The sequence below is a fragment of the Centroberyx affinis genome, unplaced genomic scaffold (assembly GCF_046629955.1).
Source record: "Centroberyx affinis isolate AG114_WGS23_722 - 3 ecotype Tasmania unplaced genomic scaffold, CSIRO-AGI_Caff_v1 ptg000859l_1, whole genome shotgun sequence".
Taxonomy (NCBI): domain Eukaryota; kingdom Metazoa; phylum Chordata; class Actinopteri; order Beryciformes; family Berycidae; genus Centroberyx; species Centroberyx affinis.
The window spans coordinates 437,895-464,973 of NW_027279453.1; the positions used below are offsets into that span (position 1 = coordinate 437,895).

The 27,079-nt window shown below is 43.6% G+C and overlaps 1 protein-coding gene across 1 annotated transcript; it reads right to left on the reverse strand.

The window, feature by feature from the left end:
• Positions 1 to 435: 435 nt before the first annotated feature.
• Positions 436 to 26,022, reverse strand: grk5l (G protein-coupled receptor kinase 5 like). Its single transcript, XM_071521103.1, has 16 exons — positions 25,608 to 26,022; positions 10,436 to 10,531; positions 10,161 to 10,273; positions 7,242 to 7,319; positions 6,792 to 6,889; positions 6,527 to 6,619; positions 5,529 to 5,592; positions 5,269 to 5,409; positions 4,910 to 5,100; positions 4,575 to 4,612; positions 4,244 to 4,333; positions 3,950 to 4,158; positions 3,727 to 3,864; positions 3,044 to 3,181; positions 2,751 to 2,882; positions 436 to 2,648 (listed from the first exon to the last, which is right to left on the reverse strand). Exons 1-16 carry the CDS (start codon positions 25,657 to 25,659, stop codon positions 2,565 to 2,567), a joined length of 1,755 nt encoding a protein of 584 aa, XP_071377204.1. The 5' UTR covers positions 25,660 to 26,022; the 3' UTR covers positions 436 to 2,564.
• Positions 26,023 to 27,079: the final 1,057 nt, after the last annotated feature.

Consider the following 27,079-nt stretch of genomic DNA (forward strand, 5'->3'; position numbering starts at 1 on the left):
AGCAAGCTGTTTATGGGCAAAGCAATGATTGATACAGGCATGTCAAACTTGCAGATGCATTTGTTTGTTTTTTTCCTATCCTTGTCCTTTTATTATCGTGTATTTAATTATTTTATCTTATCCATTTACTTGCTTTAGTTGTGTGTTTGGGGGAATGTAGAGTGGGATGGGTTGTTGTTGGGGTTAGGACAGAGTGGGTTTTGTACACATCAATAAAATCAATAAAAGAGAGGAAGAGGTTTGTTCTAATTGTCGGCTGTATTTCCATGTCCATGGCAGACAATAGCAAAAAGGCGAGCAGGGAAATTAACTCCCTCAATCATCTATCAATAATGAGAAATGAAAAGAAAAAGTCTACTCCTCTAGCTCTATGGTCTTTTCCGGTCATAAGGAGAGTGATGGAGGCAAGAAAACAGAGAGACAGGCGTACTGTGGAGTGCTCAGACCAGCACAGGGTTTATTGGGAGTTGAAGGACACAGTGGGTTTGGCTTTCACATGCACTCAGCACCTTACTGTACATCACATTAAGGAGGGCAAGAGAATTCTCTAGTCTCCTTCCTCCTCTCCGTCCCATTCTCCCTTTTCCCCTCCGTTCCAACAAAGTGTGTGCGTGTTGTGTACTTGTGTTTACTTGTTCCCCGATGAAACGAACGGAGCATGACAGTCAGAGGATAAACAAAGTGCTGATGTCTGCGTGGGGCATTGTCTGGGAGATCATGCTAACAAGGAGGCACTTCATTCTGATTCAGACATTTTTTTTTTTCATATCAAGTACACAGAAGAAAACAGGCTTGCGTGAAATCGGTAAGGACGATTAAATTACTGTTATCATTCCCTCACATAGGAAAATATCACATTCTTAAACAAGCAGAAGAGAGTGAGCTCTTCCTCCCTTTTAATTGGCTGTGCTACTGTAAGAAGGCCACTTCTTTGTGTGGTGTTGCGGGATCCTGGCGTCTTCCTCGCCTCTTCTGACGTGAATGAACTCATAAAAAACATTATTCCAATAAGATAAATCTTCCATGTAGCCATCATATACCCTGTGTCTTTAGACGATAGTTGGGTTGGGGGGGACAAGAGGAAGACCCTTTTGATTGGTGAGGCATATTGGAGCACATGTAAGTAAATTTAACACAGTAAATGCAAGGGGGCAAAATGTAAAAACATGGACACCAGACAACAATGGCTATGCAGCAATATTTTGTATAATGGAAAAGGCATGGGAAGAGCAAGAACGTGTCCGAACTGCAGAGCCAGTTGCAGACACTTGAACTAAACTGTAGAAAAAGAGCGGAGCGTGTGACAATAGTTTCAATACAATAATGTGCCTTAATGGTATAAGAGGTAAAACATCTTGACTGTAAAAATGTTGTCGTTTGGTGAAGAAACAGCATGACATTATTTTATATTGTGCAACTTTTAAGTCAGCTGAGTGCATGTGTTCCTCTCCACTCCACGGGGACTGTGCAGAAAATAAAAAAACAAGATATTTCTGTACAGCATATCAATTAGGATTCCAAACTCCACGTATTCTCAAATATAAAGTGACACTGTAAACCAAGGGAGAGGGATTCTCGTCGATGTTGTACGGTATACGATGGTAACATCAGTGGAATGAGGTATGCAGAAGCAAAGGGATACAGCTGTCCATACTTACACTTGTCCATGCAATGAAAACACAACACAATTCTCACAATTCTGTGTGTGTGTATGCGTTTGTGTGTGTGTGTGCGTGTGTGTGTGTGTGTGTGTGTGTGTGTGTGTGATTTAAGCAATATGATATGTCTGCAGGCTCATATTTAGAGAATGTATATAAAATGGATCAGGCAACCCACATTCTGATCCTTGGTGGTTCTAAATGACGCCAAAAACCTTCAAAACCAACAAATCAACATGACAACAGTATCACATAACTAAACTGTAATCTTTGGCCTGAGTGTATGCAAGGCAATGTACATTGTGTGTTGAGGTTGTTGAGGTGACGTTATCAATTCTGAATGTTTATGAGTGATCTGATATGGTATGGGAGGTGGGGAAAAAAGAGAGAAAGCATAAGAGAGAGTGAAAGTTGTAGAGGGGGTGACACATTGTGAGTGAGGGGTACAGGTGGAGAGACAGAGATACCAGGATAATAGGCCAGAGAGAAAAAAGATTGAGAATGAGTGAAAAAGGACTTCCTTTTTTGGAAAAAAAAATTCCACAAAGACCCCATCTTCTATTCCCTGTGGTGGTCTTTCTTATACAGTGGATCCCCTGAATATTAGCTTGTTTTCTTTTCTGTTTCATGAACGTCAGTGGCTCTGTTCTATAGTCCAGCAATCCTGAGGGTGAGTAAGGTTTGTCTGAATGTTTCCAAACGTCTCTGCAACATTGAGCATTCCTCTACAGATGCCCAGGGTCTCAGGGCCTGGTGTTGGTCATCATCCCCCCTGGGTTGACCATTGGGCTTAGACGGGCTGTCTCTGGCTGCTGCTCAGGCCCGGCTGTAAACCAATCAGCAGTGGGGAAGCCCTCGGAGCTCCTTCCCTTTGTGTGTGTATGGCTCCACACTGTCACTGTGCCACTAGGGGGCAGAGTTGGACATGGAGTCCACAGAGTTCACACTGGAAGACTGCACGCGACTGTGGGCGATGGACACCTCTGGGTGCTAGAGGAGAGAGAGAGAGAAGTTGTGTGAGTTAGTGTGCGCATGTGTGTGTATATGTGTGTGTGTGTGTGTGTGTGAGAGAGAGTGTGTGTGCTCTCTTACATGCCGCCTGAAGATCCTGTCCAGCAGGCTGCGTCTGGGCGGTTCAGGCGGCTGATTCCAGTCCAGATCTGGGGGTCTCGTCCCTTGAGGCCCAAACACGTTCAAATCACTGAAGCACTCAGTCTCTTTCATCTAAAGAGAAGAGAATACAATACAATAGAATAAAACAGAGAGAAGAGAAGAGAAGAGAAGAGAAGAGAGATTTGGTCAACTTGACATCACTAAGTGACTTCTTCCAGCAGTTGCACAAACTGCACTGAGCATTTAAAATGTCAAATTAAGAGCACACTTACCTCATTCTGCCATGGGATGGAAACGCTGCCTGTAGCAAATTTGGAGTAGAAGTCATTGTCAGTTTGGTCCAAATTTACTCCCTTTACTGTGGAGAACTGCTCTATGTCCAAAACATCCTTACAGTACACGGCCCGCGGCTGGGAGAGAGGGAAGACCACAGAAAAGACAGGAGGGGAGAGGAAAAACAGCAGGAGAGAGGTTTAACATGTAGTCATTTAATAAGATCATGGACTGATACTGCTAAAAACTAATGCAATGCAATAAATTATGTAAAAAAAACAATCATTGACCTTGTTCCCACGACGGCCATTTTGAACTTACGTCACACTCGGAGTGGGAAACTCTACCCAGAAGATTTGGCATAGTCAATGAAAACAAGGGCAGTGACTGACAAACCACATCAAAGAAGAAAATGTACCAAAAAAGGGAAGTTAGCTAACTTAGTATCTAGTTAGCTACTTGCTAAGATACCTAGGCTGTAGTGGGCCAAATATATTACCTCTGGATTCTTGAGATCCATTCATTTCTAATACGTTTTTCAGTGGGAAATCTGTGAAATGATAAATGTTTGTCCAATTCCCAATATTTGTATGATGTGCATCTTCCCATGACGTAAATTCAAAATGGCTGCTGTGTGAATAAAGTCGATTGCAGCATGCAGTGTGTCTTACAAAGTACTCACATCAGGCACAAAGGAAGGCTCCAGTATCCCGGCCTCCAACCTCTTGAAGTTGATGTTTTTGAAGAAGGAGTTGGCCTTCACACCCGCTGCTCCCTCTGCCTGGCACCCCAGCCTCTGCTTAGGGTCTTTGGTCAACAGCTGGACGGGTAGAAGGAGACGAGGGGACGAATTATTCACATATTCATCCATCTATCCATACAACCATCTATCAGTCAGTCCTTACCATCCTACAGATGGCCTTAGTGTCCTCTGTAAACTTGTCGTTGTACTCCTCCTCTTCCTCCTGCACCCTCTTCTCCACCTCCTCCCGTTTCACTCGTTCTTTGCGCGCGCGGAAGGGTGATCGTCCGGCGGTCATCTCATAAACGAGGCAGCCCAGCCCCCACCAGTCGGGACTCATCCCGTACTTCTCGTTGTTTATCACTTCTGGAGCTGGAGAGGAGGGGAAGGTAAAGGAATGGTAAATCCTGGTAAATTTACACATGCAAATACTAACGTGTGTTGCGTTCTTTCTTACCCATGTAGCCAACCGTCCCCACCCTGCCTCTGATGAGTTCTCCTTCAGGCACTTTGATGGCCAGTCCCAGGTCAGAAATACGAATGTGTCCTGCAGTACAAAGGCAGTTGGCAGAAGTCAGTAGAGAACAGCACTGTATTTGACAGGTTTATCTGATCTCAAAAGCTGGGTGTACATTTTTTACTTTATACATGTATCTAGAATAAAGTGCAGTATGTAGTATTAGTTTGAAAATGTCTATCAGCAGCAGAGCAGGAATGCTGCTGTACAATGGAACCAGAAATCCAAGCCAAGCAAGACATTGACATATGAAACAGCTTTTAGGACTCACCGTTGTCATCTAATAGGATGTTCTCTGGTTTCAAATCCCTAAAAATAACACAGCATGAGTGAAAAAAAATCAACATTCAACACTGCATCAAGGATCAATCTATAAGATATTTATCCATAAGAGATTATCTGCATCTGATCTAAACAAGCACTAAAATGAAAAAAACAATGAGGATTTAACTGATACTTTGAGAATCTGATTTAGGTGAATTCCACCTCTAAATTCACTAAAGATTGCATGACATTTACAGCTCTCTAGAACAAGAGATAGGATTTGAATGGCATTGAATGGAACGGACTGTTATCACAACCCAATCCACCCTTCAGCTGTGCTACCTGTAGACGATGGATTCTCTGTGCAGATGCTCAAGGCCGCAGCAGATTTGAGCAGCGTAAAACTGGACCCTGTCTTTCTCGAAACCTGGTGTGCCCATGTTGTAGATGTGAAACTTCAGGTCTCCACCGTTCATTATGGTCAGCACCAGACACAGAGCGTCTTTGGTCTCATACGCATACGCTAAGCTCACCTACAGGGAGAGACAGGAGAAGAGAAATGGTGCTTAGTGCTTAGACCACTAGAGTGTGTTGTGGAGGTTTTGACAAATAGGACAGAGGAACAGACATGCATGACAAAAAAGACAAAAAAGATAAGATAGAGTATACATTTAATCCTGATGACTTTTATGCTCACTCACAACAAATCTGCTGTTGACTTTCTCTAAAATCTGTTTCTCGTTGAGCGCCATCGACTCTCCTTTCCTCTTCTTGATCCTCTTCTTCTCCAGCTTCTTGCAGGCATACATCTTCCCTGTAGCTCTAACCTGGCAGGCACACACCTGAGAGGGGAACAGGTGAAAACACAAAATATCAACTAACGCATAACCGTGATTTAAATCATAACCTTTAATACATTCATCATCATCAGCAACAATCAATCAAAAAGTGCATCTCTTACCTCTCCGAACCCGCCCTTCCCCAGCACTCGGTACTGTCTGAATGTGTCTTTAGTGATCGGTTGCCTGACGGAACACAGACACAGCAAAATCCATTAATAGACTCATATAGTATTGATTGGGGAAAAGAGATTATCTGCAGAACTCAATACCATCATGAGTCAGTTTCCTGTGCAGAGGGTTTGGCCTCTAGTACACAATTACACTTTCCAGACATGGAAACAAACGCTTTCAGGCAATCAAGGCTGTTCTGAAAGCCTGCTGTATACATGAATATTGTCTGATATATATTGGAAGCTATACGCTATATGTATAATGTTTTGCTTTGTGGAGTTATTATTGTTATTATTATTATTAATTGTCTCAAGTGTCATCATTTCAGTGTTTTTGGACAAATCCATTTTTGTGAATGGGATTGAATGGGATTTACTTATAATGAAGTTCTTATGTTGCTGAATTTCCCCAAATATATATATATATATATATATATATATATATATACAGTACTGTGCAAAAGTCTTAGGCACCCTAGATTTTTTATATAAATTTCTTAGAAGTCTTAGATGTTTATTTGTTTTCTGCATTAGTGTGTCAGTAGACTGCTGTTTATTGTAAATTTTTGATATTCAGAAACTTTTCATTTCATTAGTTTTGAAAGCATCTTTGCTTTATGGATTTCTTTGACATATGCCTAAGGCTTGTGCACAGTACTGTATATTTTCACTGCAGCTTCAAAACGTCGGAATTGGATTAGAATCCACTTCAACAAATAAAGAAATGCATAATAGAGGAAACCTTCAAAAGCAAAAATAGTCAATATTAGTTTTGAATGTAGGTAAAGGCAATCATTTTACACACCTCGGGCTTTTACAGGCCTGGATTAAATTTAGCCCTAGACTAAGAAATGGACATCTCTACTGAAAAGAATTTATTAAACTGGGACTAAGTTGAATACATGACTCTAACATTGGTGGTAGATATGAAAAATGGTCCAACCGACCTCTCCAGCATCTTCCACTGCAGGAAGCGGTCAAAGTACATGCTGTTCTGGTAGTCAGAGAATGGGGCTCCACTCAGGTAGTCATGGAGGGCCCTGGTGCCACACAGAACACAGCAGAATACATTATATCATGTGAGATAAACAGCAACAGGCTCACTGAATCCATCAGTAGTCATGAGAAAGAAAGAAAGACAAGACAGAGAAAAGCAGGTGAGAGGCCAGCAGACAGGTGAGAGAATAAAAAAGACGTCTACAGTTGACTCACTTGCGACAGTCGCTGAAGATCTCCTTACAAGGGCTGAGCTCAAGGTTCTCTCTGCACTGGTCTGCATAGACCTCTGCTATGTCTACACACTGAGACGACTGCACCGACACACGCAGACACACACAGTGATGCACACACACAAGTACATCACTTTTTAATACATACATAACTTATTCATATTGCAAGGAATTCACAGTCACAGAACATTACCTTTGTACACTTTGTGCAAACATTACGGGATTGTTTGGGACACTTTGTGCTTACATTGTGTTGTTACACCCTTAGAAGTGCACTAAGTGTTGGGGAGGCTTTCATTCAGTAGTAACACAGTGTTATTGTGTGCTTACAATACCTTTCCATGGGTTAATGCACAGGTTAATACACCAGTAATTGTTAAGTGTTATTGAATTCACTCAGAAGCAGATAAATATATCAGATAAAGAAACTTACTTGTTTTGAGAGAAACTTCTTGATGATCTGGTCGCCTCTGCTTTTTCTTTTTTCATCAGGTGTCACCTCATAGTCTTCCTAAACCACAAAATATATTGTATTTTGTAATACATTGTATTATGTAACTCCTGTACAGGATATTGATATACATATTTTGAGATCCAGGGAAAGAGTTGAATTTTATTCCATGTGCCCAGATGGTGGAGTGGTTTGCTCTGTTGCCTCTGAGCCACATGGATACGCTTACTGGCCTAGAATCCGATCCCACCTGAACTCTCTCTCCTCTGTCTAGCTCTCTGCTATCTGTCTGAATAAATAAAAAATACCAAAGGTGAGTGGACTGCACTCTCTGCCTTTAAAGAAAAAAAAAAAAAGCTTAACTTTTACTTGCATCTTATTGATTGGTATGGTGGAGTGGGTGCTGTGCAGTAAACTGCACACAAACTCTCTGTATCTCTCTGTGCTTGTGTCACTCTCATCCAAACATATGCCGCTTTTTGGCTCCACATTTGACCATAGCCGTTGAGAGAAAGAGGTTTGGCCGTCACACACTGGACATATTGGACATCTCACCAAGGCAATGACATGAAAAGCACTCTGACGTATCTGAAGCCAGCACTTTTAAGTTCTCGAAAAGGGGAAGCAACATGGCGCCCGAGCTGCAAGCTGGCCCAACTCTTTCTATCAATGGCTCTTTTCCAACATGGGCCTGTGTTGCTTGGCAACCGCGCAGTAAACACGGCGGGATTCCGCGAGGTCCTGGAGTGTCACAGTGTGTCACACCAGCGTCACCAGCTTTCCACTACAAATACACACACACACACTCACATATATATACATACACACACATAAGCCCATAGCTTAGGCAAAAACAGGCTTTAAAAAGCCCCGGCGTCACTGACACTCAGCAGCAGAACAAAGCAAGGCCAAAAGCCAAACAAACAGGTTGGTTGAATTGTCCAGAGTCCAGTGCTATGTGTGCTCGATGGTATGGATATATAGGAGTATATTAGGAGTGAGAGACAGGGACTGAGAGTGAGAGAGTGAGACAGAGAGTGAGAGAGAAAGAGGGAGAGAGAGAGAAAGAGAGAGAGACAGAGAGAGAGAGAGGGAGATTGCTGCCAAGTGTTGATTAACTGTGGCTTTGTTGTCCGTGGCTCACAGAGAAATCACACACACACACACACACACACACACACACACACACACACACACACACAGAGTAAATGAGCTGTCTGACTCCAACCCTTGCCTGTGGGGGGGTCAGCCAAAGGGAAAAGAAGACGCCCCTTTAGCCTTTTGGAAGTAGAGGGGATCCAACACACACACACCCACACACACACACACACACACACACACACACACACACACACACACACACATACACACACACCTTCCCATGACGTAAGAGGAACCACAGGGACCCCCAAGCACATTCCTTCTTCTGTTACACTCACCAAACCACACACTCTCTCTTCCCCTGAAACGTTGTGTTCGTGCCTTTCCGCGGCTTACACACTCATCCTCGGTGAAACGTGTGCGACTTTCACATACCTCACATCATTTCACTGACTTCCTCAATTCAGACTTAATAAATCGGCTGATCTACTAACTGAGGTCTTTGCATCCCATTAACCTTTGTCTCTTTGCAGAAGTGGGAAAACGCGGCAAATAAATTGCGCCGAACTGAAATAGTTTTTACAGTAAACGGCGTCACTGCAAAGCCCCTACATGTGCTTCACAGATACACTACCAGTCAAAAGTTTGGACACATGAATGTACTATGTTGTATGTATTTATTTCTTAGACAAATATAAATAGTGAAGTTGATGCGTATGTATTAATTTCTTTCCAAAGCCTTTGCCTTTCCATCAAGGCAAAGGGAGGCTACTTTAAAGAATCTAAAATATAACATAGTTTTGATTTGTTTAACCCTTTTTTTGTCACTGCATAATTCCATTTGTGTTATTTCATAGTTTTGATGTCTTTACTATTATTCTAAAATGTAGTAAAATGCGTGTGTCCAAACTTTTGACTGGTAGTGTACACACCCATTTGTTATATCACTCCCAGGCTCAGCTCATTGTCACTAAACATCAGTGTACGGGACACAACAATGAGTGTAAGGCTCAACACGTAAGCACAGAGTTCATCACACGGAGTTCAGGACTGTCTCTTGCGTGTGTTTGGCATGAGCAGCACTGAAGTAGTTTCCCCTCATAGAGTGTGTCGGTCATTTTTAGGGCGGACAGAGGGGGGTGGGGGGTGGAGAGGGGTAGGGGGGGGGGGGGGGGCTGTCACTGCTGGGAGGGGAAGGGGCGGCGGTGCGGGAAACAATGCTGTCCTTTCTGGTCCCGTCACATGCCCGCAAAGATATTCTGGGCATTACTCTAAAGACTTAGATGTGTCATGTGGGAGGTATTCCGTCTAGACGCAGAGAAAGAAACAAGGAGGGGGGGGGGGGTTACAAGTGGTGTTAGGATTTGGGGGGAAAAAAAGGGGGATGACGGGGAAGGAGGGGGGTGGGTATAGCTGGTAGAATAATCACTACTCAGTTTAATTGTCTCCTCAACGCCACATGACCCAGCACCGGCGTATTTTTTCAGGCTACGCTGTAATCAAAGTGAGTGCATTGACAAAGTGTGTGTGTGTTTCTCCAGGAAAGAGAATGAGCATGCGTGCGGTTTTTCAGCACCGCTCTGCATCACATTCACAGGAACTCATTAGAAATTAGGGATTAAGTGCCTTGCTCAATGGTACTTTGATGGTAATTATTAAGATAGGGAGAGAACTACTCATTCACTTTCCTCGCATTTTCTCTGGGATATTCCGGGATTCCAAACTCCAACTTTCCAGTCATAAGCCCACTGTGTGTGTGTGTGTGTGTGTGTGTGTGTGTGTGTGTGTGTGCGTGTGTACCATTGCGTCCAGTAGATGGATGCATCGCAGCAGTTGAGGTCTGGTCTCACAGTACAGACGGAAGAGAAGCCGTCCAATCGGCTGCTTCTCACACAGGCTGACATAGTCCCTCTCTGCAGAAAGAGCACACACACACTTTGACACTTCCAGCCATGTCGACATTGACGGACAAACACACCCTCTCAGTGACACCCGCAAGACAGATGCGAGCACACACACACACACACACACATACACACACCCACACACACACACACACACATACAAACACGTACCGATGCTGTTGCCCAGCTCAGTGCACTGGCTTATATGGGGGAAGCGAAGGATCTCCTTCCATTTTTTACTCCTCCCCTTCCGCTTTCCTCCTCCACCTATGAAGAGAGATCAAGAGGTGGAAATGTTATATTAAAAGATTTGTCAAAGTTGATTTTCATCAGTGAAGAGCAAAAAGAGAGAGAAGAGAGAAAGAGAGAAGGGGGGGGGGGCGTGTGGGCTCTCCTTTGACTTAAATCATAGTCTCAGTGTATATATATAATTTATAGATTACATCTCACTTCCTCCCAAGGTGCTACTCTCTCTCCTGATTTTCTTTCTCAGAAAGTAGAATGTGGCTATTCTTAAGTATGTGTTCAACTATGTTTGTGTGTGTGTGTGTGTGTGTGTGTGTGTGTGTGTGTGTGTGTGCGTGCGACAGAAAGCCCATTCTGACCAGCTCAGTTCCCATCAGAACCCGGGACTCTGCCAGACTGGATTCCATCACTCTGAATAATCCTGCATCAGCTTCCTGCACCAACATTACCCCGGGCGGGACAAAAGCATTTCTATCTCCCTAGATCTCTGAAAGAAAGTCCACAGACTCACTACATTGGACTCTCCGGCAGCGCTAACATTTGGAATTCATGACGAAACTTTTTCTCATATTCTACTGATCTACTTTTCCCCACAGATGCGCCCACTTTTACGCACAGCAGTCCAAATCTTTTTTTCTTCTGTGGGCAGGAATGGTTTTCATGTCCAATCATCTCATAAATCATCCAATCATCACAGACCTTTGGCGGCACCTTTGGCGTCCCACCACCTTCCCATTCCCCCCATCTAAGTCCTAACATCACCTCCCCCTTTTTCCCATCAACTTATATCAAAATCAGTCCAGCGGATGTGATCTAACACAACCTTGATCCACATTAGAGCGCTGACTTCACTCTGCTGCGTCAGCGAACATTCCAATTTGCCGTTCCCTACGTCACATTCCTCCCGCTTTTATTTTTTTCTGATAAAATGCGAACCCTGAGCTAGTGCACTGACAGGGATTTCCTTCAAGCCCTCTCCCCGCAGTGGAAACTGGCTGCGAGGGCTGGCACAGCGCTAGCGGCAACTTTGAGAGCGTGAGAGAAAGAGAGGCAATGACAAGCGGACATCTTTAAGTAATAACCCAGGAATGCGGGAGTCGCTACGTCATGTTTGAGCTGCTTGCTTTCACAGCTTTTCCCATCAAATTACTGCCGCATCCCTCTCCCCTTTGTTGTATGGATTAATGTATTAATCTACACTACATATTGTACTCAGTAAAACATCAAATTCAAGGATTTTTCAGTGACTGTCATGGTCTTGTTTGGTGAAATTCAAGGACTCAAAATCAGCATGTTTTTGGGTGAGACATGACAATGAGAAACAACAACAGAGACAAAATTAGAAATCATAAAGGCCTAATTTTTTCTTACTCCTAATCTTGTTAAGTAGTTTCCTCAGGTTGTGAGGAGAGGTCCAGAAAGCTGAGGCATATTGACGAATTTGAATACTATAGTTTAATTTAAAAAACTTCAATGCCATCCAATTATTTTCAGCAACATTTAAGGCCTTGTTTTGTTTTCTCAAATCCATAATCATTCAAGGATTTTCCTGGTCCATGGCCAGCCTGATTACATATTCATGCAAGGTGTGTTTAGGCTTAATAGTCGTGTTTTCGGACAGAAGACACAGCGTCAACACAGCTGACACACGGAGACCGGGGCCTTGCAACAACAAGCCAGTATCAGCACAGACAAACTTTGCTGTATTAATAACTCGGGTCAAAATATCCCCTAAGAGAATCATTAACTCCCAGCACCTGCTCCTCATCAACATCACTGTAGACCAAACACGCTATAAACAGGCAAACTTCCTTATTTATGAGCTAGCAGTTCTCTGAAAACTGTTAATATTTAAAGTAATGTTCCACAACAAAACTTTAGTGCTTTAGTGCGCTCTGTTGTGCGGTCCAATATTTTAATCTCTATTAACAAAAACATGACGTCTGCCAAAAAGCACAGCAGTACAGTGAGCAGGGAAGGTCATTTCCCACTGGGGCCACCCATGCAAAAAATGAATGCACTTGCGGTGCTGTAGGATAAAAGCGTCCACCAAATGGCATACATTTCCTGTGAAGGGTCAACCCCATGTCAAATTATTGTGTCCTCCACCCAGCCATTCAACTTGTACACAATGTTCACACAACCACAAATACTGTAGTTCCTCCTCTTTCTTTCTTTCTTTCTTTCTGTGTCCTGTTTTCTTTCTTTCTCGCTGCTCTCCAAACCTATAGGATTTTTAATTTTCCATGCTCTCCCTCTTCGTCTCCCTCTCGCTGCTTTATGTAACTCGTCTCCCTCGCCACCGTCACCTTGCTCTCTTTCTCTGTGTCCTCTCACCCTGCCTCTCTCTTTTAATCTCTGACCCTGTTGAGGATTTTCTGTGTCATCATCACCACTGAATCATCACCACTTCGCCGCTGCCAGCCAATGACTGACCTCATTTTCCGCTCCCAGCCAATCAATCTCCTGCTTCGCTCCTGCTTTGCGGTCGGTTAAGGTCGCAGGTTTACAGCTTTACAGGCACAATAAACAGAACATCCCTATAGACGCAGTGGGTGTTCTGCACCGTGATTAAACACTGTATTCACTTAGGCGGCCCCGCCTAGCGACCTGGTTTGGCAAATGTGCCATATCTATCATGGTGAATAAAATATAAAACGTGTGTGTGTATGTGTGTGTGTGTGTGAGAGTGAGACAAAGGTAGGGTGTGGGGTGTTGGAGGGAGTCAATAAAGATGAAAATCATCCAAACTGCTTGGCGATCTCTACCAGAACCCTGTCGGCATGGTTAACTGTCCAGCTGTAACAAACTGCATTAGGATTTATTCCAGGAAGCAACGCTATAGCAGAGGCCTGCTGGGTGTAAAGACCTGAACATCCACATGCGGACACACCCACCCACTCCCACACACAATATTAGGCATAAATTATTCATCTCCTCATAACGGACTCATCCATCTGGATGTAACAAAGTCATTTCCTGTCCTGAGTGTCTTTGGACGTCTCTGTTGTCTGGACCTTTACAAAATAACGACCCCATTCAATTCAAATGAGTTTGAATTCTGTGTTGTGTTGGTGGCAGTCGGCTATATCTGCTAACTGAAGGGGGAACACTGACCCCGACCTCCCATCCCTGTCTGGTATGATTCTGACAACGTGTAACAGCATACAGTAGGTTTTGGTGGAAATACGCAAAAGTATAGTAAATGTGAAACCCTAACCCTAACCCTAAAGCTGAGATTTCCAATCATGGTATTAAGCTAAAGGATAAAACCTCCTTTGGCGCATTTTGTGTCCAGGTCAGTGACTCTAGGTCCTTGTATAACAAAATTGAGCTATTAAAAGTATGAATATGGTCGTAAATGTCTTACATAAACCCTTTCGTCCTCGCTCCCTCATTTATTTTCTTCTCCATCAAACAGTTCCCCCTCTCTCTCTCTCACGGTCTATCACTTTCCCTCTCACTTACACACCAGCAGAAATATGCGCTGCAGCGCGAGTGCGTTGCGCACAGGAACTTGTCAGTCTAATTTGTTCCATGCGGGCAGTGTGGTCGCCGCCCTTTATTTATGTTTCTGCTTAGCAGCTCTGACATCATCAAGGCATGTCGAGTGAAGCAAAAATAAGGTCAGAGAGGGAACGACATCCGCCTGGCGCGACACCAGGGGGTTACCGGCATCCCAAACATCTGTGTGTGTGTGTGTGTGTGTGTGTGTGTGTGTGTGTGTCCGCAGAGGGTTTCACTGTGACCTCTCTCTAGTAGCGTCCTCATGCTCAGTTCAACTGACTAGGGCACTCCTGCAGGCCCCGTCCATCCTCACATTCAAAAACAAATCCTACTTCACCGTGAGGAGGTTGCATTTATAAAGTGGTGACAATTTGCAGGATTCAAGCTGTTAACCGGTTCATAACTCACACACACATGCACACACACATCAGTCATTTGATCTACCTCCTCTCACACTGTCACCTCTGGCATGGACGACCAGTGTAAACCACATCCTGAAACTGGGTGTGAAGCTGACATCTGCAAGTGAGAGAGCTGGCGGAGAAGAACCGTGTGAGAATCTGTTATTCTGTACACACCTAATGTTACAGCTTGAATAAAATGAGAAAGATTTGATTTTATTTCTGTCACTGCTCATGCTCATCCCCTCCTGTACTGGCCCAAACTTTCATCCTGGTTCACATACACCTGATTACCCCACTCCGGTTCATTCTCACGTCACCTGCTTTGCCTGATGTGTTAAATGTCGGCCCTCGCTGTTGAGTCATAGCACGGTGGTCACTGGTCAGCGTAGTGCCGACAAAGTGAAGCAAATAAGCACCAGCGGCTGCAGTCTAGGATGCAAATGCTATTGTTCTGTGAGGCCTCGCTCTTCCTTCTCTCTCACAATGTCTGCCTGTGTATTCCTTGGAAAGTATTTGCATGCGGCCTGCAGGTAAGGCTGCAGTTCGTATGGAGAATTGCTCTGTTTCCTGCGCATGCAAAACTGGAGAGGTAAATAATTCAACGAGCAGATAATCAAGCAAATAAGTAAGCTGGAATAGGTACTCAAAACATCCTCTTCCTGTTTCTGAAGGCCCCGCGCAGTGACTCAACGGCGAGCGTTAGTTTCAATTTACCCCGAGAAAGATCAGCAAGACATACTAGATTTCTATCTCTCTTACAGAACAAAGATTGGAGGGAGTTGCTCGGGAATACATCACACCTTTTCCAGTTTGTGCTTTTGTGTGGATTGTGCAGTAGGTCATCTGTGTGTGTGTGTGTGTGTGTGTGTATGTACCAGTTGGTGATCACAAGACAACCACCAACATAAACAAAAATCAATTATATTTTCAGAAAAGCGTAAGTTTTAAACACACTATCCTCATGTAACTGGCATTAGTTTGATACAATTTTATATGATGTATACTCTGAAATGTGACAGTTTTAAATCTTAAAAAAGTGGGTTTAGGTGGGTTTATCCTCCACTACATCCTTTCATGTAAGAACCAGTTACTGAGTAGTGGTTATCCTCACTTTTATCCTCATGTTTGAAAAGGCCATATTTTAGGGTTGGCTCTTAGGTTTGGGGTTAGTGTCAGAAGTGAGGTTAAGCAACTTTAGAAAAACAAATGCGTACTGTATGTTTGCGTGCATGCGTGAGTGTGTGTGTATGTGTGTGTGTGTGGTCTTTGTGCCACAGGAAGCCGAGGGACACACTGGCCCGACCTGAGCAGAAGGAGAGGACTATGGGAGGAAGACGCTCTTTGTTGCCCTGTTCCACGATGATGTCATGTCAGCCCCTCTGTCCAGCAGCCTCATTACCAGCCTGAACCAGCCCCTCCGTCCATGTATTTCTCTGCATTTCTCATTATCACAATAATAACGGGACGGTCCGGCTGTAACATCTGCTTACGTGCTCAGAGCAAACATGGGTGACGTACGGCCCTCTACCTGGCAACACCGGCCCATTCTTTCGGCTGCTGCGGGGTCACATGTTAAACCACTTAATGGGGGGTCATAAACTCCAAATCAGTCATAGACAATAAAAAGAGAGATCTTATCAGCGGTGTCGGTGCTGGTATACAGCTGTATCCCAAAACTGAGTGTGCTGCGTGGACAATGACATCTCTGTTTTGAATTTATATTATATATATATAGGCATATTGTTGACACCGAGGTTGGGTCCTGCTATTCAGTGGTTAATGATGTAGCATTACTTTCAACTGACATGATATATGAACCTTTGCTTAACCCTGACTAACAACGCACCTACACTATATTTAGCCTGAAAACTGTATGCTCCTCTGTTGAAGGTGGATTTAAAAACAATATTTCACCATAAATCCAGAGCGTGTGACATGTGGCCCATAACTAGAGGATTAAGAAAAACGACACGTATGCAACTAGTTTCCTCCTCTTTATGTGCATCGTGTCTCCTTGTAAACATTAGTGTTATAAATAGCAGCAGTGCCCAAGGGCAGGAGCTGTGTGTTAATACAAACGGAGGTGGTCAAACCGGTCCGTGACCTCAGAGCTGATGAGCTGTGACAGTTGTCTCTGGAGTAACTGTATGCGTGTGTGTGAGTGAGAGAGAGTGAGAGTGAATGAGCAACCGCGCGGGTTGGTGGTTAAGAGACAGACAGACAGACAGACAGACAGAGAGTGAAGACTTGACACAATAGCGTGCGTGCAGGGGCAGAAGTCTCACAGAGGCAGCAGAAGCGGAGGGTACATATCCTGTCTGGGAAGAGTCAGGTGCCACAAGCTTCCTGTTCTATAAATATACCAAATATGGAATGTGAAAAAATATACGCTCGTCCCAGCTCGGGCATTCAATAGGCTGAAATTACATAACCCACCGGGCTGTCCGATCAAAGCGCCACACAACCCAGGGCGCGCTGGGTAATACGCGCTGTTTGCTCATCCATAAAGCTCCAGGAGGACAGAGCATAGTCCACATGGAACTACAGCCATAATAGGAAGTCAATGTTCCTACGCGCCGACACGGTGTTAGTTTGTTTGTTCACCTCCATAAATGTTTTGACAGAGTAAGCGTTATGGTAATCGAATCCTAACTCTCCGTTCGGGACAGTTTTATTTCTTCTACCATGCAGAGAGAAACTTAGTGAAACAACAACAGAAGTGAAAAACCCTTCCAAGTCCAGGAAGGTGCATCCAATGAAAGCAATAAAAGTTGATCCAACTTATCAAACTGATGGAATGTACGATCCACACACACACACACACAAACACACACACAAACACAAAAACTCATCCCGGAAATAGGGTTAAAGTGATTACATTGCCCTTCTCAGGCTGTCCCTTTCCTCTCCAGCTGTTCTCCATTTCCTTTTCTTTCTCTGTCTCTCTCTCACACACACACACACACACACACACACACACACACACAGACACACACACTCACACACACACACACACACACACAGAGGCAGACACCTCCTCTTCATGGAGATGTTTGCTCCACACCTCACTCCTATGCTGACATTCCATGTTCTTTTGTCCTCGATCTCTTATTATGGCAACATCCTCAAAAAAAAAAAAAAAGAAAAAGATACAGGACACTACCCGCCTGACGTTCCTCTACTCTTGTTCCTATACAGCCATGGCTTCAGTGTGTGTGTATGTGTGTGTGTGTGTGTGTGTGTGTCTGTGTGTGTCAGGGTAAGAAATTAGCTTTTTTCAGAGGGCCGTTTTTACCCCCTTGATCTGATGTTCAGGGGAATGTCGGAGTCTCGTCAGTTGAGTTTTTTCTCTGAATATCACCCCCCTCCCCCAGCTGTGGTAAAACAAATTCACCTCCAATGGCCTTAATACGCCGTTGTACATTTGCATTGCATATTAGCAATTAAACAGTCAATTTGTAGGCTACAACTAAATTTGTTTTAACTTCTTTCCCACTGCTGGAAACTTGCAGCAGGCCTTACAGAAGAGAATAGTGCTGTTTTCCCCTCTTTCAGCCCCCAAACAGTACATCTTCAACTGTTGTTTTTTAAGATATTGGTTGTTTTATTTTTTGTTGACACTGTGGTTTGTGTGGGATCGCCATTTTCTTCTTCTGCTGGCTGCATTTTCAGACTGTTTTCTGATCAAAACCAGCTCCACATCTTTTTAACCCAGAATGCATTGGAAAGAATTGTCTGGTCAAAGGCTCACATGTGAATACTTGACAACTCAACTAAAAAACAATTGAACAGGATGAAATGCAAAAAAAGGGTACTCCTAATTATCGGGGGGTATTTTTTGCCCACTCAAGGCCCTGTCATTTCTGACCCTGGTGTGTGTGTGTGTGTGTGTGTGTGTGCACGTGTGTTTGTATTGATGTGTTGAAAGTGTGTTGAACAAGTGCACAGTCTGGCCTTCAGCCCCTCGTACACAGCAGATGACATTAGGGAGTGAGCTACAGCGGATACTGTATTGATTATTCCACAATTAATGAACATCAAATATTCATCGGATGTGTTCCATTAAAGAGGTATGGCGGCAACAGAGCATGGGGAACACATCTTTCAGGCCCAAGTGTATCAAGACACAATACACTGCAGCATAAAGAGTCAACTGTCTGCCTGAAAGCAGCCCCCCCTTACACTGTTAGCCTGTAGGCCTACATCATCAATTTATGATGTTCAATGCATTCCAGGAGTTATTTTGTGATGAAGTGATGTACTTTACTTTTTGGGTGAACCCACTTTCCCACAACCTGCCTCGTCTACTTCTACTTCAGTTAGGGATTTCCTACATTTCCCAGAATGACTTTCACCACCCCCCAGGAGAACGGGCCTGGGCTCGTTCCACTCAGCTGCGGGTTATAGGTGTAGATGGAGAGAGCGATGCCGACAGCAATAGTAAGAGCAAGACACAAAGTTTTACCAGCTAAGAGAAAGAGAGAGAGAGATAGAGGGAGAGTCGTGCCCCTTTACTCAAAACTCAACATGTCTTGTGGCTGCATTGCGTTCTATCGAGGCTACTGTCAATGGAAAAAGACATACAGGGGAATTTGAGACATGTATATGATACAGACAGTACCTGTCGACCGCACCACTTTCATCTAGTAGTTTCTATGTCTAAAGATTGTACTTCTAACATATAAACAAGTAATATTAGACCCAGGTTATATAATTTCATTTTGTGTCGCAGTTCTAACTTCTCAAGTAGTAATTTCATCTGTTTGCATTAATGATATTGAGACCAAGTGGAAAAAGCCTGACTGCCGGTAGTGACAGCTAGTTGGAGGATGACCGAACTTGTACGGAGGCGTGCATGCAAGAAAGTAAAAAAAAGTTCAACCAAAGAGAAATATCACTTTAACAATCAAAGTGAATCATCTGTGAGTATACTGTTAAATATGAGGTGTGTAAGATTGGGCCACGAAGAGCCCCACAGCTATTTGCGATACACTTTCTTTCCTAATCCCCTCTTTCCCCCCGTCTGTCTCCAGGCAAACAAACAGAAATACCCGGCGAGGAAACGACAGGCTGTTTTCCCCTCGTGTATTTTACTCTCCCCTCCATTAATGCTCTCCAGTTGTCTCCCCAATAAAACTCAACGGCATTATGTCATGGCTCAGTCCTTTCAGACGAGTCCTGGGGGAGGAACACTCCAGGCAGTGTTTGTGTGTGTGTGTGTGTGTGAATGTGTGTGTGACAGAGAGATAAAGGGAAAGAGACTAGGGAGACAGAAAGTCTACTGTACATCATCTCAGACTGCTTCTCCTTACAGTCGTCGCAGCTGACAGGTGACAGACCAGACAGGACTGCACGGGTGTCAGCAAATGAATCAGTGTTGTGTCTGTGTGTGTGTGTGTGTGTGTGTGTGTGTGTGTGTGTGTGTGTGTGTGTGTGTGTGTGTGGAGGATGAATGGCAGCAGTTCAGTCAAGGTGTAGATTTTAAATGCGTTTCAGCCTACACACCTCTTTAGGAGCATACGGTTAGTCTTCGTATCATCTGCAGCTCCCCCGGCTTGCTGAGACTTGCTTTGGCATCATAGAGCCACACACACACACATACACACACACACACACACACAAACACACTCACACACACTGCAAGAAAAGCTCCCAGACGCTGCGCATGTTGAGAGCCTACACAAATGGCCTATAGTGTACAGAGAAATAGTTTACGCCTGTTATCTTATATCATACAGTTTACTGTAATCTCAGATCAGTTGGTCTGTGATGTTTGCTCTAATCAAAATGTCCCTGAGGAGTCCAGTGGGAAGAAAAAACAGATTATGGGATTGGTTCCAAACACAGCAGAATCCCATCAGGGTTTGTTGTAATCTGAATCCAGGACTCCGACAATCCTATTGCACTACTGAAGAGAATCCTAACTGATTGGATTCTGCCATACTTAACGAACTAATCATGCAAAATTTTCCCTTTGGATTCTCCTGTTATTGTTTTAGCATACATTGAATCCTGAATGTATTACTATTAGTTGATTAATCAGTTAGTCAATCGACGGAAAAGTAATCGATTATAATTTTGATGATCGACTAATCATTTATCAAGTAAAAATACAAATATTTGCTGGTTACAGCTTCACAAATGCTACGATTTGCTTGCTTTTCTCCATTTCATATCATTATAAAACTAATACACTGGCTTTTTTTGGCTGCTGGTCAGACTAAACACATTATAAGAGATCACTTTGGGCACTTTGTGGTAAGTTGTGATGGGCATTATTTTTGACATTTTAATTTTTATCGGTTTTTATGCTCCTGTTTTTTTTCTTTTACTCTGTAGCACTTTGAGATTTGCTTCTAATGAAAAGTGCATTACAAATTAAATGTATTATTATTATTATTTATAGACTAAATGATTAATCAATTCATCGGAAATTGGTAGATTAATTGATAATGAACATAATCTGTAGTTGAAGCCCTAAAATCTTTTAAAGGCCAGATAACATTTTAAGCTATTATTAAAATTGGATTTTGCCTGCTAGTAGGCCATCAAATGATTCTGACTCATAGTATGTGGGGTGACGAACAAGATGACATACTTGCTTTATTAAAAACACAAAGAATCCTCTTCTGACTGAAATCTGCCTTTGAAAACAGCCAAAATGATGTCATTCTAAAAGGATACCAGCCCAACATCATTCTTTCAACAGGTCCGTCTCGCAATCGAATTACCGCATTTAATTCTTTGTGTGTGGGAATGCCAAGGGTGAAACAAAGGACAAAACAAACAGCTGCCATAATCTCATCATGTCTCACTTTAGTTCAACTGCCTGGGAATAAATGACGATTTCTAATCTGAGTAAATCCTTTACTACTGTTTGGCCTCAGGTCATTCTACCTGCACTCCGTACCACTTTCAGATACCCACGTTTGTGTCTGTGGTGTTCATGTAGTGGCTGTGTGAAGCGCCTTGTTGTACTGAATTCTACAACAGATGGCGATGATGAAATCTTTGATTCAGCTTGAGTAAATATATCCAAAACACACAACGTGAATCAGAAATGCTAAGCCGCCGAGCAGCGGGGTGGAATTCGGTGGAAGCGGCCGAACCCCGGCTCTGTTACTGCAATTCCAGAAAGGCATCTGGATTCAGCCGTGCAGTTTTCCCCTTACTCTCATTCAGTTAGACAGCCGATGACGTTCGCTTGCCTGGCTTGGATTCTACGACTGCTGCCAGCAAGAGTTGTGAATGGGGAAGCAGGCAGAGGCAGACGCACACACACGCACGCACACACACACACACACACACACACACACACACACACACACACACACACACACACACACACACACACACACACATAATAATCTTAGGGTCTACTGCAGGATGTTACTCTCGTCAGAGTGGCTGAGCTCAGGTTACATTTAAACGAAAGAATTCATCTGCCCCCCCACCCCACCACTCCACCCCCATGCTACCACACACACACACACACACACACACATACTCTATGCACACACACACACACACACACGCATGCCCACTCCACAGCAGCACAGAAAATGACGATGGACTGACGCCTCCAAACACTGCTGAGAAAGATACACCTCTGCTCCTAATGTTACATAATAGCCGTTCAGAGTAGACTGGCCTGCTCACCATTAGAGCTGCTCACACAGCCTACCTATGTAAACTACCATTAAAAAGGGCTATCACACTCACTATCACCCACTTAGACAAACAGCCGTGTCAACCACGGGTGTCTCATGACCCCTGAATAATTCACTAGAACTGTTTGTATCTGCTGTGACCCCCAGTTTCCTCAGCGGACAAAGAGCACACACATAGTAGAGCTTTTAAAGTCTTTTATCCGCCCCATCAGAATGGGCTGCTGCTTTGACATGCTTAATGGAAGCTGTCAGATGATACTCAGATGATGACCATGCTGGAGATTGGGTGTTTCATTTCGCCGCATACTCATCATCCATACAATATCTTCCGCTGGAGACCGGAGGGCGACTCCACAGGAAGATGGAGCTCGGATGGCAATAGCCCACTCAGTCTGTTATGTAACGATCAATTTGATTAAATGGCTCACAGGCTCTATCTAACTGATAGCGTATAATACTGTTTGGCTTTATTTGAGATAGCAGTCAAGACTACTTAACGTGATGCTGCAATACGGTCGTAATTGTTTGGATTTCCTGTGGAAGGCCGGGCCGGCGGACATCAATTAACATGGAACAATGTATTGATCGTAAATCCTCTTTGATCCAAAAGTTCTGACTGTGTCCCAGCTGGTCTTAATTCACAAGGATTGCTTTCCCATCTCTACCTTCCCTTGGCGTAATCAATGACGACAGAATCGCAAATGGCAGAATTTGGGCCGTAACAAACCAATATTATCAGATCACTCGTCGACGAAAGAGAGAAGAGAATGATGCATTTTCCGATGGCTGGCACAAGGCCTCGGCCTGTTTGGGACTCTGGCCGGGGGATATCAATAGCTTTTTATTTCTACGCTTGACTGCCGCTCGCACTGTTTTACTGATTTGGGAAGTGTGAGGACGCTGGCATAAATAGGCGCAGACTGCAGTGTAAACTGGGCCTTCCTGTTGTGAGTGTGTCCCTGGGAGCATTTGGACAGGGGATGCATGCCTCTCAGTTCAGCTCTGGCTCAAGACACACTCATATAAACAAACAGGAATAAACACTCTTTCTTCGCTCCATTCACATTCTCCCCCTGTCACTGGTATGTGACCTCGAGTGAGCCGCTGCATATACTGTATTCTGGCATGCATGCGGGTGAGCAATGGGAGAATTTACAGAAACACACTCTTGAACTAACACAGGGATCAGACCTCCAACGATTCAAACAGTTGTGGGACACAACAAACAAGCGCTCTTAACAATCTGTGACACATTTCAATTTGTACAATCCAACAAATTCTAACTGCAACTCCAACAGTTGATCCATTCTCACGCAACTGCATTTACAGGGCAAAATCCACCGTTCAGGCTTGAAAGCCGTATTTCAGCTACTCGCTCAAAGATGCACCTCATCTCTTGATATGAAAATGTAAAGGCCTTTCTCTCCCCCACATAGTCAGGGCAGGGACTGGATGAGCACCACTGGAGCAGCTGGGACAAGCAAGATCTGACATGGGTCATTAACTGCTCTTATTAATTCATGAAGCTTAATTCGCCCGGCCCAGCCCTCCTCTAGTCTCATAAAGCACCAAGTCTCAGCTGCAGCCTAGACTAGCACATCCTTCCCGTTAAGGTTTTGACAGCAAGTCAGCTCTCGGTTTTACTGCGCTCCTTTACTATTCCATTTTAATTCCCACCAAACTCTGATTGCCCTCTGTGCAGACTGTCTCTGTCCCTAAGTATGTCATCACTGTGAGATAACTGTGGCAATGCCAGAGGCGCACCGTCTTCTCCTGCGTCACTCTGCGGTTCCACAGAGACTGTTGCCACATTACGCCATGTGCATCTAAAGTTGTGTATATCAGTATGTTTCATGGGAACACAGCATTATCAGTCACCGCATCTTATTCTGAAGAACTGGAGGATAGGCTTCCAGACAAGTGTGACGCTGGAGCATTCCTATATTAAACCTGTGGTTGCATAAAAGCGGGGTCCAAGGGCCTGCAGGGGTCCAGGGGCTGCCAAGTAAACTGAGGAATAGGGATGGGACGATATGCTCATCTCACGATACGATCTGATACAACCACGATACGATGTAATAAATAAAAGTTCAGTGACAACAAAGTCTGACTGTGCATAATTTTGTTTATTTCTGAGTCACAAATCTTTCTAGTGATGGCACTGGCTTGCTAGAATGTAAACATTAATTTAAAAATGTCATTACAAAGTGCAGATAATATAATTTGGCTAGAGAGCTTGTGAAATTGTGATGGGCAAGTGTCTCATGTGTGATTACTACAGCAGAATAAAATTTAGCTAATATCGCGATTCATTTTTCTGCGCCACTATACGTATTGTCACATTTTTGTATTGCGATATATTGAATTTCGATATATCGTCCCATCCCTACTGAACAATAATTAAATTTCGCTGCAATTTAATTCCCTATATATTTCCTATATAAGAATGACTATTCTAATCATAGGTTACCTACGCACATACAGGGTTTACAGTTATAGGCTATTATTCAATACTAACAACAAAAATCTTCCCTTATGGGGATTCCTGGGACAAAATCTTATCAACTAGCGGTTTCTGCACCTAATGTGTGTCTATTTGGGGGCCTGTGACATGAGAATGCCTGAGTCCCCCTGCTTTAAACAGCAGTTACATGACAGTTATTAAGATATGTTTTCATTTTTGACTGCAGAGTCAAACCACTGAGAACCCTTAAACAACCTGTAATACAATTGAACATGTTAAAACCCATACATTGTGTCAGTGCATCCCATTCATTAAACAGATAAATTGCAGCCTAAAATCTAACAGTATCATGGATTGCCCCCTGTGCAGAAGTCAGGGTCGTGCTGAGGGCAGGAGGAAGGCCTGGAGCCAAACATCATGCAGTCCTCCTCTCTGACTCCAACAGCATCTGCACAACTCACACATTTCTACACTGACAACCTGAGTCCGTGCGGGCCCCGTCGTACATTTCAACATCAGTCACGTCATCAGATCACCGTTCAAATGCCAACCCTGCTCGTATATTCCCTCTCTAGATAGGAGCCATCCCCTCCTTCAGTATGTGCCTCAGCATGTACAATGTTGCGAAAGAGCGCATTCATCTGCACAGACAGCGAAAGCGGATGTGGGAGGCTGATTTTTTTTCTCTCTCCTTATATTTGGGTAAAAACACGTAGGATCTGTCAATTTCGATGAAGATAAGAAAATATATCTATGAGCCTGGCTTAAGGTTAAATGTGATAAACAGTCACCAGAAGAAGACATAAGCGTTATCCAATTAGATATATTGCCTGTAACATTGCATAAGGCTACGTGTGGGCCTTTTTTTTTATGTTGCATCTGTATAATTTACCTGCTGTATGCTGTAATGGGCCATACAGTCTGCAGGCTACCTAGAGGCTCTGCCGTCATCCTGTGCCATTATTCCCACCTTTTTTGCATACTGTGCGCAAAATGTGAAACAGCCAGGCCTAGTTTCTATTTGCATAGAGGTCCTTTATGTGAAAACTTACCCTCTCTCGCTTTTAGCAGTACAGTGTTGGCTACTATGTTCTCCAGCTCCATCAAAAAAATCCTAAATGAAGAGCTTTTCGGCACACAAACGTCTGCAGTGGAAACAGCGTCCTTCAGATTGCAGGTTGTAAATATATTTTTTTACTCCTCGTCTGTATCCGAGCAAATTTCACTCATATCAGAGTCGTAGGGGATAAAACAGGATATCATAGATTTGCTTGCAATGTAAGCTGGGCATGGTTCTTGTTGTGGGCTGGAAGTGCGGCGCTGCATTTCTACTCCAATCCCCCCAAAACCGTTCCATGCGTAATTTGATGCGGAATCTCTCCGATGCAGAAAATATCAGTTTAGAGGCACCAATGTAACCAAACCAGGTCCTTTAACGCATTTCTAACAGCGGAACACTAGGCTACTACCAGCTTTACATTACAACAGCAGGGGTTGGCTGAGTGCACCAGAGAGGACATCGGTGCGCCCCCCTCCCCTCTTGGTGCGTAATCAAAATGGGCTGGGCCTGTCTGAGAGCTGCGTCAAGCCGGACGGACACAGACAGAGCGAGGCCGGAGGTTATAAGATTTTGCCAGCAAAATAAAAGCGTAAAACGTTAATTAAAAAAATGAATAAATAAAAATAAAACAGTACAGGCATATAGTATGAATCGTAGGGGAGGGATCCGAGCTGTAAAAATCAATAAGGGAGACACCACATAAGGAGACTTCCCATCAACACAAATGTTAAGATTCATGTCTTTTGGCACTGAAGCTGTTAGAACTTTTCTTGTATTCTGACAATTAATGCAACATCTTTGTTTTGTCTCCTGTCACACGTTTTGTTTATTAGAAGTACACAACTATTGAACACTTGTCTTGAACCACTGAAACACTGATTCCCCTCCCTTGTTACCAGGTTGGAACTTCACTTTGTCTCTATGTCGATGATGTATTGTTCTTTCTGAATACGCTGTACAGATATAGAGAAGGGAATTGTGTTTTATCTTCAACAGATAGACCTAAATTTACCTTTGATAACCCTGGTTCTATGGCAATAGTGTGATGAAAACTGTTCATTTTATTTGATTTTATTTCCTTTTTGGTGAAGCAAGAATTCAGGAAGTCAGAGACCCATTACAACCTGTGAGCTGACATTAACCATATTATCAAGTAGGAAGCTTGTATCTTCCGCCTTTCTCATGTAACCTGAATGCAACATTATGGTGCATGGTATTTCCTAATGAAAGAATGACTTATGGTGAGTAAATTTAAAACTTTAAAAAATACATTATGACTTAAACACATATTAATCCATAAATGTGGCACATTTGTTCCAGAATAACTGAAATATCCTGCTTGTGTGTGTGTGTGTGTGTGTGTGTGTGTGTGTGTGTGTGTGTGTGTGTGTGTAGGGCTGCCAAAAACTCACAGGCACAAGACACCTTGTAAGGCCTGTTTTAACCGATACAAGTGGCACAAGT

Excerpts from the sequence above, each read along its gene's own strand:
- grk5l (XM_071521103.1), bottom strand. The coding sequence starts at position 25,659 with ATGGAGCTGGAGAACATAGTAGCCAACACTGTACTGCTAAAAGCGAGA. Across the intron at positions 6,890-7,241 it reads AGAAGTTTCTCTCAAAACAA|TCGTCTCAGTGTGTAGACAT; the intron begins GTAAGTTTCTTT and ends GTGTCGGTGCAG. Across the intron at positions 4,334-4,574 it reads CATCCTATTAGATGACAACG|GACACATTCGTATTTCTGAC; the intron begins GTGAGTCCTAAA and ends TTTGTACTGCAG.